Source organism: Triticum aestivum, chromosome 4A (genome assembly GCF_018294505.1).
Source record: "Triticum aestivum cultivar Chinese Spring chromosome 4A, IWGSC CS RefSeq v2.1, whole genome shotgun sequence".
Taxonomy (NCBI): domain Eukaryota; kingdom Viridiplantae; phylum Streptophyta; class Magnoliopsida; order Poales; family Poaceae; genus Triticum; species Triticum aestivum.
In genome coordinates this window covers 40,179,901-40,191,087 of record NC_057803.1, presented here as the reverse complement: position 1 = coordinate 40,191,087, position 11,187 = coordinate 40,179,901, and the positions used below count along the sequence as shown (strand labels likewise).

Genomic DNA, 11,187 nt, shown 5'->3' with positions numbered 1-11,187 from the left:
GTCCGAGTGGTGGAGGGAGTGGGAGGGAAATGGGCCGGGGCCGGGGCCGGGCTGACTTTGCTTGCTTGCCCGTGCCGCCACTGTGCGCGGCGGGCCCGTTCCGCCCGTCCTTCTTTTCGCCTGGCCCCGCCTGTCTGTAACTCTGCCAGTGCTCCAGCATTTTTCCTGCCAGTGCGATCTCCCCCGTACGGATCACTAGCGTGGCATCAAGCAAGGGGCAGACGGACGAGCCGTTTGGTTTGAGCGCGGTGGTCGACGGCGGAGATCACGACCGCGGTGCCCGGCCGTTGCACGGACGACGCGCCTCCTGTAGTACGTACCTTTGCCGCGTGGCGTATATTCCGTCCCCCGGCGCCGGGAGCCGGGAGGGAACGAACGCGCGTGAACGGGATCCGGGCATGGGTGGTGGAAGCGTAGCCATGCCATGCTGCCATCCACACCACGCGCGTTGCCGTTCGGGTGCGGCATCGGCGTACGCCGGAGAACGCGCATTGCCGTTTCAGCAGCGAGAGCGCGGTCGGGGCTTTGCCTCCCGCGCGGGGATTCGTTCGGCCGTCGCGGTCACGCGACGCGGAGGAAAAATCAGTGCGCGCGCGGGGAAAAAATCACTGCAGACCAGGTCGGCCCGGAGAATTTCGCGCCGGCTAGAACCACCGGCCGGCCTAAACACGACCACACAAGGCTACTTTGTGGCCCACCACTATTGTGTGGTAGTAGTACCCGATACTAGTATTATTTCAAGATTTTTGCCTTGACTGATTTCGTTGTATAACTCCATTTTCGATGTATTTTCTCCGGTTGGTCGTCGTTTACTTTGAGCCTTCCACCATGCACGGGCATATATTCTACAAAGAGGGACAAAAAATATCACAATTGTTCATGGACCGTTGTCCAGCCCTCTAGAAGCCTCAAGTTTTCTTTTTTACGAAAAACATCAGATCTATTATAAACATTCAGCGAAAGTGCAAAGCATCTCAAACATAATAAAAATTGCATCGAGATTCCGGATCTACAAGCCTTCAATTAATTGTTATGTTTGTTTGGGAACCAACATGTAGTTGTGTGTCCGGGGGCTCAGGCAGGGGGCTCCTTTATCCCCTTACTTTTTTTTAATATGTGCTGAAGGGTTATCTAGTCTGCTAGCGCATGAAGAGGCTGTCGGTGGTATCCAAGGAATTAGGGTGTGCCGTAGTGCACTATCAGTTTCACACTTGTTATTTGCTGATGACTCCCTGATCCTGATGAGAGCGGATACGTTGAATGCCACGTCCCTCAAAAGTGTTCTAGATATGTACTGTGCGAGTTCAGGGCAATTGGTAAATGATGCAAAATTCAGTGTTTTTTTCATCCCAAATACATCAGTGGAGGTACGAGCCGAGGTTTGCACGAAGCTTAATATTGTTTCAGAGGCTATTTCTGATAAGTACTTGGGACTACCGTCGAAGATCGGAATCGACCGTAGTGACTGTTTCCAACACCTAGTTAATAGAGTTTGTGCATTGATTAACAGCTGGATGTCGAAAATGTTATCAATCAGTGGAAAGGAGACGCTCTAGAAGGCAGTGGCACAGGCCATCCCGGTCTATGCCATGTCTGTTTTCAATATTCCAAAAATATTTGCAAGGCAATTTGTGATGCTATTGCTAGATTTTGGTGGGGGGACACCCAGGATAAAAGAAGAATGCATTGGAAAGCTTGGTGGAAGATGTGTATCCCTAAAAATGAAGGGGGGATGGGATTCCGAAATTTGCACTGTTTTAATAAAGCTTTGCTTGCTAAACAGTGTTCGCGGTTGTTATCTAATCCAGATTCCATATGTGCTCAGGTCTTACGCGCAAAATATTACCCGGATGGGGACTTGATGAATGCTACGCTGAAAAAAGGTTCTTCTTACACATGGCAGAGCATTTTGGCAGAGATGAAAACTTTTAAAGAAGGAGCGATCTGGCGACCTGGGGATGGGGCATCAATTGATATCTGGAAGGATCAGTGGATCCCAACAAGCCATGATCAAAAGGTAATGACCCCTAGGGGGCTCTGTTTGCTGCAGAAGGTACACGACTTGATTGATCTTGTAACCGGCAGTTGGGACGAACAAATAGTGAGGGGATTTTTTTGGCATGTGGATGCTGAAAGGATACTTCAAATTCCCCTTGCTTCACATGGCCATCCTGATTTTATCTCCTGGCATTTCTCTAAGTTAGGATGTTTTACAGTACGTTCAACATATCATATCACGGGCAAACTGAATACAGAACAAGAGCTCAGATGAACCAGGGGCTGGGAAGAATTGATCCACACCCAGTTTGGAAGGAACTTTGGGGAAGATCGGTGCCCCCCAAGGTGAATGTGTTTAACTAGAGAGCCTTACACGGGATCGTGCCATGCTACTGTACATTGTATGATCGACATTTAAAATCTCTCGTTATTTGCCCAGTATGTCGAAATGACCCGGAAGATCTGCGTCATATGCTATTTGCTTGTGGCAGAGCAAGGGCTGTGTGGGAGGAGCTAGGACTGGGAGTCGCAATTGAAATGGCAGCGGCCAATGAGCGGTCAGGATCAGTGATCCTAGAAAAACTCCTGTGCGCCGAGCTGCTGGGTGAAGGGAAAATACCAATTGAAAATGGTGTGGAGACGGTAATGGTTGCTGCTTGGTACTTATGGTGGGATCGCCGGAGAATTAGCCATGAAGAGAAATGTGGATCGCCAGTACGATCAGCCATGAGTATTCGTGGGATCGTAGCAAATTCTTTGGCAGGAAAGGTAAAAGAACCTGTGAGAAAGGTCAGATGGATCAGACCAGCAAAGCGGGTAGTAAAAATGAATGTTGATGCAAGCTTCCATGCTGATGAGGGAGCGGGAGCTACTGGAGCCATCCTCAAGGATAGCTCGGGGCGTTCATTGCTGCCGCAGCATCTTATAAACAGTACACGATGGATGTTTCGACGATGAAGGATTCAGCCCTTCTGGAGGGGCTCCAACTAGCTGAAGAACTGGGAATTTTTTCACTGGTTGTGGAATCCGATTCGCAGGAGATTGTTTAAGCCATCCAAAATCCGATGGAGCACCGCGCTGCTGCTGCAGTGCTGACTGATGATTGCCGGAAGATGATGAAATCTTTTGGCAGGGTGACAATTGATCATTGTGCTATAGAAAGCAATACAGTAGCGCATAGGCTAGCCAGTGAAAGTTTTAGAGGGAAGCTCTCTGGGTTCTGGCTTGATAAACCCTCCGATTTTGTAGTTTCTTCTCTTGTAACTGATATGATTACTACTTAATAAATGTCGTCGAAATTAAAAAAACATGTGGTTGTGTGTCCTGTAAGCCGAAATATTCTTTGAGTGGGAGACCACGTTTCTTGACACAAGTTTGGTTTCTACACAAATGTGAATACATTTTCTACAACATAGCTTTGGTATCTATAAGACTGCATTTTTTTCCCTTGGGATTGATGTGTTTTGAGTTGGAACAATAGCTCTTTTTAAAGATCACGTCGGAACAATAGGTGAAATGTATGGCATTCTTCGTGATGAATGCACTTACTCAATATAACATTTTTATGTGTTAATATATTCATGTGCTTGTAGTCGTCGCTAGGTGGACTATAGATCTGGATGTATTTTTTATTATTTCTGTTGTTCGTTGTACTGGCATGATTGAAGGTGAATAGATCAGAAGTTTTCATGAAAAAAAATCCATGTGTTTCTTGTTTGTTTTAAGAAATGGAATGTGATAATCTATCACATCTCGTCATTTCCTTTCATGTTGGATTTGCACTTTCACAAGTTGTCTTGTACTACCACTTTGGTTTCTTGGTAGAGCTAGTTTGATATGGTTGGCAAGGAAATATGCAGTGAGACTTTTCCAACTAGGGCTCAATTCAGCACATTTTTTAAGTTGCTGGCAATGGTACATTTTTTTGCTCTACAGTCCATCGATATTTCTTGTAACATTATCCCTCAGGTTTTTAAATATGCAGCGGAGATATTTCTACGTAGCCCCCCCCCCCCTCCCTCGCGTCATCTCCTCGAGTGGTTCGAGCGGTAACCCTAGCCAGCACCACCCCTTCCCAAATACCACCTATCCTTGTCGCCGCCAGCCGATAGCGAGGGGATTGCGCTGCATCATGTTCCTTCCTTCCTCATTGTTGTCGCTAATCGATCTGCCCTTGCCTCTACTCGCCAGAGCTATGTTGTGTTGGTCGCGCCCCTCCGCTCCTCATCGACGTCAGATCCGCTTCATTGATGTTGCTCGACCTTTGTCGCAGAGCCTACGTCCTATTGTCATGCGGTCCTTCTACCCTCTCCATAGAGAGAAATCCCGCTCTGAACCTGAATTTAGGACGACAGTACTTCCTTCCCCATTGGATTGGAGAACCTGTTGCAGAGGCGCCAATGACGGAGGCACTACCGCGAGTATTTAACCAAAAACTACCACAATTCACGGAACCGTGACGAAAAACTACCACTTTACGATTTTTGTCCCGAAAACTACCACTTTTTTCCTAATCCGTGGCAAAAAACTACCAAGTCGCGAAATCGCTCGCTTGGCCCGTGCTAAGCACAAATCTGACCGCTTGGGCCCACGAACCAGGTGCCACCTGGCCATCCTTCGCGCCGGAGACGCACCCGCATGCGCGCGCCCGCTCCCACCTCGCCGTCGTCGTGCCCACCAAGCTTCTGGGGCCGGCCACTGCCGCGTGGCTTCCAGCGCCGCGCTGCTGCCCCCGCCCGCGGGCGAGCGCGGCGGGGCCAGGCGCGTGGCCACGGGCACGCGGCCAGGGGCGCAGCGAGGTCAGACGGCCATGGGCACGGCCAGGGGCGCGGCCATGGGCACCACCAGGGGCGCGGCCATGGGCACCACCAGGGGCGCGGCGGGGCCAGATGCGCCCGTGGGCAGGGAGCGGGGCGCCCGCGGGCGAGCGCGGCGGGGCCAGGCGCGCGGCCACGGGCGCGGCGAGGCCAGACGGCCATGGGCACGGCCAGGCGCGCGGCCACGGACGCGCGGCCAGGGGCGCGGCGAGGCCATATGGCCATGGGCACGGCCAGGTGCGCGGCCACGGTGCGCATGGCGAGGGGCGGCCACGAGCGCCGCGGGCGCGCGCGTGCGGGTGCGGCTCGGAGCACGAGCTCCGGCGCGCGGCCACGGAGTAGAGGGGAAGCAGCGGGCGCTGACAATGGTGACGGGGAGCTGCACGAGGTGGTCGTGGACGCGGCGAAGTGCGGGCGAGAGGGTCACCGGAGTGCACGCGAGGTGTTCGAGGAAATGCCAGAGAGAGGAGGAGGAGGAGGAAGAAGAAGATTGATGCTGACAGGTGGGCCCATCCTGTCAGAAATGCGTTTAGAAGAGGCGAATCGAGCACTTTCGCGACTTGGTAGTTTTTAGTCACAGATTAGCGAGAAAGTGGTAGTTTTCGGGACAAAATCGTAAAGTGGTAGTTTTTCGTCACGGTTCCGTGAATTGTGGTAGTTTTTGGTTAAATACTCCACTGCCGCGGATGTTGACGTTTTAGGCCGCGCAAACGGGAGTGGAGGTTGATGTAAAGATGGCAACATCAGTATCGAGAAGGATGGAGGTGAATGTGGCGTTGAAGGCGGCCAGTGCTGGAGGGTTCTCCCACTTGCATTCGTATCCACATCTTGATCTACAACTAGAAAGGAGCTCTTTTTGCTTGGATCCATCCGGGACAAACTGACTTGGGCTTCAAATTATGTCCCCGGATTCAGGAACCTGCTAACCTTCGCCCTAAAATATTCGAGACTATTATGTGGATTATGAGAATTTAGAATGAGAGAATGCATTTTCTCCCTGAATTCAATAGGAAAAAAGAATCTAGGTGAACGAGGGGGCAGTGCTCTGTATGATCTGAAGATCTCCCATGATCAAGCTAAACGAACTAGAAAGACTGAGGACAGGGGAAAAGGAATAAGCTATAGGATGCTAGAATCTAATCTAAGAAAAGGGGGATAGGTTGGAGGCAGGGAGAGAGACGATTGTCGTCGAAACTACTGAAACAAAACAGAGAAACGAAGGATTCGGATGAAACTGAGAAAAATAGCAGAAGATGGTGGATATGGACGAGGGGACAGAGATGATGCACAACAGGGGAGGCAGCGGATGATGGACTACAAATGTGAATACCAAGATTGGGGAAAAACACCGATGCCCAACAAAGATTGGGGGCAAAAACAAAGTAGCGGAAGCAAGTCGAGACCATCCTAGAAGATTAGAAAGAAGGAGAGATGAGTTGAAGGGGTAAAACGGGGGAATGGGTAGATCAGGGAGAGGGTCGACTTGGCAAGGGCGATTTAGAGGGAGAAGAGACCAACATGATGCCGATCGCCGCAAGTCGCCACTTGGGCACTCTAGGCCTGTAGCACGCCGCCTAACTCTTGCGCCATGCATGTCGAGTTACCACTTCTACCATCCACCGATGTTGCAAAGTTTGTGGAGACGTGGCATAACATGCCATAGGTAGAGCTACCGAGTAGGAACCAGACTTGCTCTAGCTCCAAGAGAAGATATCTTCCTGGCGGGTATTAACTCTGACCACTGACATCTCGTCCCAGAGATTATTGTAGTGGATCAGAACACACGTGCTTAGAGCGCCACCAATATCCATGGCCCAGCTATTATTGGGAAGCCCATCGGCCACAAGCTTTGTGTTGATCTTTTCTAGGCACCACTTTGATCCAACCAAGCGGGATGATTTCACATACCGTATGTTCCGCTCCATCCACCTTTTCGAAAGAGGGTTTCGCGCCCATTGTGAATTTAAACCGTAACCAAAATGTGTAAGTTAGTATTGGCTTTATGGTCCGGATAAGCTCACGACCATGCCCCAGTTTTGTGGTGACCCCGTCAATCTAAATTGCTGTGTCAGCTCAACAACCTAGAGATGCTCATAAAAATCGAATGTATGTGCATGTCTACATTCATAGAAGTGAGTATGTGTTTGTAAGTGAGCCTATGTGACATTGCGCACCACCCCGAAGCGCCAATACAGTCAGACATTTGGTTACCAGAAAGTTATCTAACATTTGCAGTGGAAAGACCTAGATTCATCCAACGGAGATCCACGGGAGCTTTAAAATAACCATCGCAGCTCATCTTCAGCCATCAACGGTGTCACGGTGACCCCATTCCTCTACCTCGAGCTCTGCCGCTGCGCCACGGATGCCGAGTGACGAGGCGGTGCATCGTCATCGCTCGACGATGAATAGTACGAAATATCTGAAAAACCAATCATCAACGAATAAAAATCAGTGTTGATGAATAAGAAAATATCTGGAAAACCCGTCAGCACCAAATAAAAAATCTCGCCGTTGCGAGTTACTAGTAGCAGCAGCTGACAAGGACCCAATTGCTGAGCTGAGCTCGCGCGGGCGACCTAATTCCATCCACTGACACGCCCCGTACGTAACCACCGCTCAACCGCCCGCCACATACCCGCACTCCCACGGGCCCCGCTTTATCAGGACCCCGCGCCTACGTGTGGGTGGGTGTGGCACGCCGCCTACGGCATTCCGGCACGTCCCGGCCGCCCCCCGTTAACAAACCCCCGCCACCCGCGTCCGCTACCCCGTCGCTTGCACCGCGGGCCCGCCATAGACCACCGCGCGCGTCAGTGCCCTGGAAAATCGAAGCATCGGTGCGTGCCCCCGCGTGTACAAATACGAGCGCCCAGAAGACGACCGGAGGCCCCGGTGTCATAACCCGGGAGTGCCAAGAGGACTGGGTAGAAGGGAAGGGGAGCCTCCGAGGGTCTGGTCTTGTTGCCTACGGCGGTGCAAATCTGACGACCGCCCGCCGCCGGCGATGGGCTGCTGGTGGGAGCGCCTCGTGCTGCCGGTGCGCAGGGCGTGGCTCGGCGTCGCCTCCCGCTTCGGCGTGCGCCAGTCCGGTAAGGCCGCGCGCCGCTAGCTCGCCGTTTCCCGACGTGCTGCAGAGGCTTCCTAGGCTGACTCCGGCGTTGCTTTTTGGTTGCTTGTTGATTTGCAGGGCTGTGGAGGCTCCGGCAGGAGGTGAGCACGTGCGAGTACGAGGACGTGCGCGTGATGTGGGAGATGCTGAGCCGCACCGCGACGGCGCCGCCGCCGCCGGCGGCCAGGCGCCACAGCAGGTTCCGGCAGCCGAGGCCGTGGGCCGACAGGCTCCGCCTCTGCCGGGACATCTAGACCAGGACCGTCGACCGGGGGCCGCCGCGCGCTTGCTTGCTTGCGGCTTACTGCTTGGTCTTGGTGGCCTGGTTAATTAGCTTCTTGATCTGTATTGACCTCCCTTCCCTTCCATGGGTTCTCGATCTTTTTCCTCTGCTACCGCCGCTGTATGTATGCACGCTGCTTGGGGCTCTGAGGTGTACTCCATTCCTCCCCGTGTATCCGGTCGATCCGCTTGTAGATGGGTGATACCTCTGGGGTATGTGAATGAACAGAGCTGTTCCGTTCGAATACATCTTACACGACTCCTTTCTTCTTTGCCTGCAAACTTTGATCTACCACAAATATTTATGTTCTGCAGTCTGTTTGTTCATGCTTCAGATAGACAAACCAGCCTGTTTGTTCAGGCTTCAGATAGGCAAAACCTAGTATCAGCAGGGTGGTGCCCTCGAGTTCAGAGAACTCGTCAGGTTTGATGCTCCACCGGACTGGAATATCCTAGACCCAGTTGTTGGTTGGAAAGTTATTTCTGCCGACCTGCCAATTAATTAGCAGCACCAAGATTTGACGTCTCAGTCCTGACCCGTCCGTCTCAATACGAGCTCGATCCGCCGTGCTGTGGTTTTCATTGCCCATCATCAACGCCTCCGGTGATCCGATCACCACACCACACACGGACACTGTACCGGACGCAAAACAACCGATAATAATTGCCTCCAACCAATATCTACCTTGACAATCTCCCGTGAACCGCACTTCAACTAACCTAAGATGGCCACTAGGACTGTCGACCAAGCAATGTGAGTTAGAGGGTGCTTGGATACAAGGGACTATTTTTAGTCTGACTAAAAATAGTCTCTTTTAGAGGCTAAAGTTCCAAGCACCCCTGACTAAAGAGAGGCTAGGACTAGTCTTGAGGCTAAAATCTTTTAGTCATGGGAAACCTACTAAAATATGTATTAGCTCTCTCTCTCCTCATTTAATTCCTCTCCTTAGTTCTGGATTGGAGGGTTTGGAGGATAATAAATGCTCAATAACTAGATTTTAGTCTCTTTAGTATTTGGATCCAAGCATGGGTGAGACTAGCAAGTTTTAGTCCCAATACTTTTAGTCATGGGACTAAAACGTATCAAGCATGCTCTTAGCGTCTTTAAGCAGCAGTAGCTTAAGCCGTAAGTATTCCTCTAGAGAAATGGAAAAGGAAAAGGCGGGGCTTTCGGTCGACCGCTGGACTGACTTTTGAGGCGCCTTTGGCGTAGACAAAGTGGAGGTGGAGGAGGCCGTTCCTGCTTCTTGATGCTGAACCACCCTATCCGATCAGTGGCTTCTGTCGGTGCCGCGATCCTACGCGGATGCCGCTGCCACACGAGTTTCTGTCAGGTTGGGATAATGGCGTACTGTATTCTGTACGATTATTCGTCCGTGCGCACGGCGCGCCTTCGGACTAAATTAAATCTGCGTTGATATCAGCTGTCTTTCAATTGGGCCTTGTCGTGTGCTGCTAGGATTGTTGATGATTCGTTCTGAAAGAAAAGCATTAGATGATTGTTCGGTACATTGGATAATGGTTCCAGCTTCCTGCTGGAGACTAGCACGGCGTGAATTTGCCAGTAGCTCGTCGATATCATCTCAATATATAGCTTTGTCATGATACGAAAACAACAGATAAAAGGAAATCGGTGCAAGTGCAACTTGACACGATTTGCCCGATAATACTGTTCTTTTCCCAATATAAAAGGGCAAAAATGGACGCTATGACTGGGACGGCTTTATCTGTTTTCTTTTTTATTGCGGGGATGCTTTATTTGTTTCGAGGTTATTTTTTTGGTTGGAGAGAGCACTGGTACTGCTGACTGTTAGTGGCTGCTGCCGTAAAACAACAAAAGGCCACTCCATATATGCCTTTGAACTTGACAAGCCCTTTTGTTCTCTAGTACTGCTATATAAGAAATTCTAGTATTCATATTGTTAGAACATGTCATCATATCGTTGTAATCTCAACCTTCTCCTCTATCTCGTATTGTATCCAAACTCTTGTACTCATCCTTGTACGCCAAGGCAAGGCCTTCGGCCCCATCAATATAAACGCACGCGGCTCCCCTCGAAGGAGTAGGAACGCTTCATAATCTTACATGGTATCAGAGCCCCTCTTCCATACATCTAGCCACAAACCAGAAACAAAACCCTAGATCATATCCGCGATCGCCGTCATGGCTTCCTCAGCCGGCGTCGCCCTGAACCTTGGTTCGCCTCCGTTAGAAAAACTTGCGAGAGGGAACTTCATCCTCTGGAAGACGCAGATTCTCCCAGCCCTGCGAGGTGCGCAGGTTACTGGGCTTCTGGACAACTCCGATGCCGCTCCGCCCAAGACGGTGGAGGTCACAAAGGCGGACAAAACCACGACCCAAGAGCCGAACCCTCTGTATGGACCTTGGATCGCCAAAGATCAACAGGTTCTGTCATATCTACTCAACTCCATGTCTCCTGAGATCCTTGCGCAGGTCGTCAGGAGGGACTCCACCTTCGAGCTCTGGACAACAATCAACAACCTCTTCGCCTCACAATCGCAGTCTCGGATTACCAATCTGAGAATTGCGATCACCAACACCAAGAAAGGCACCATGTCTAGTTCAGCATACATGGCGAAGATGAAGAGTCTCGGGGATGAACTAGCTGATGCTGGCCGCCCCGTCTCTGATCCGGAGACAGTGGACTACATACTTGCAGGTCTGGACCGTGACTACGACTCCGTGGTGGTGGCGATCAGCGCTGTCAAGAATAGCATCACCGCCGATGATCTTTTTGCTCAGATCTATGCCTTTGATCAAAGAATGAAGGTGTTGGGCGACTCATCTTCAGGCGGGTTTCATACATCCGCTAATGCAGTCTACAAAGGCCGTGGCTCGTCCCGCGACAGATCCTATCGCGGGCGAGGAGGAAGGGGGCGCGGCCGTAGTGGTGACCGCGGTGACCGCCAGCCTTCTCCCTCTAATGGTGTAAGGTCATATTTATCCTTAAGTGTTTT

General features: G+C 51.2%; 1 protein-coding gene across 1 annotated transcript; it reads left to right on the top strand.

The window, feature by feature from the left end:
* The first annotated feature begins 7,585 nt into the window (after positions 1-7,585).
* On the top strand, positions 7,586-8,455 carry LOC123085011 (uncharacterized). The gene is made up of 2 exons (XM_044506567.1): positions 7,586-7,906; positions 8,005-8,455. The coding sequence occupies exons 1-2, from the start codon at positions 7,822-7,824 to the stop codon at positions 8,178-8,180; spliced, it is 261 nt and encodes an 86-aa protein (XP_044362502.1). The 5' UTR covers positions 7,586-7,821; the 3' UTR covers positions 8,181-8,455.
* The last annotated feature ends 2,732 nt before the right edge of the window (positions 8,456-11,187 follow it).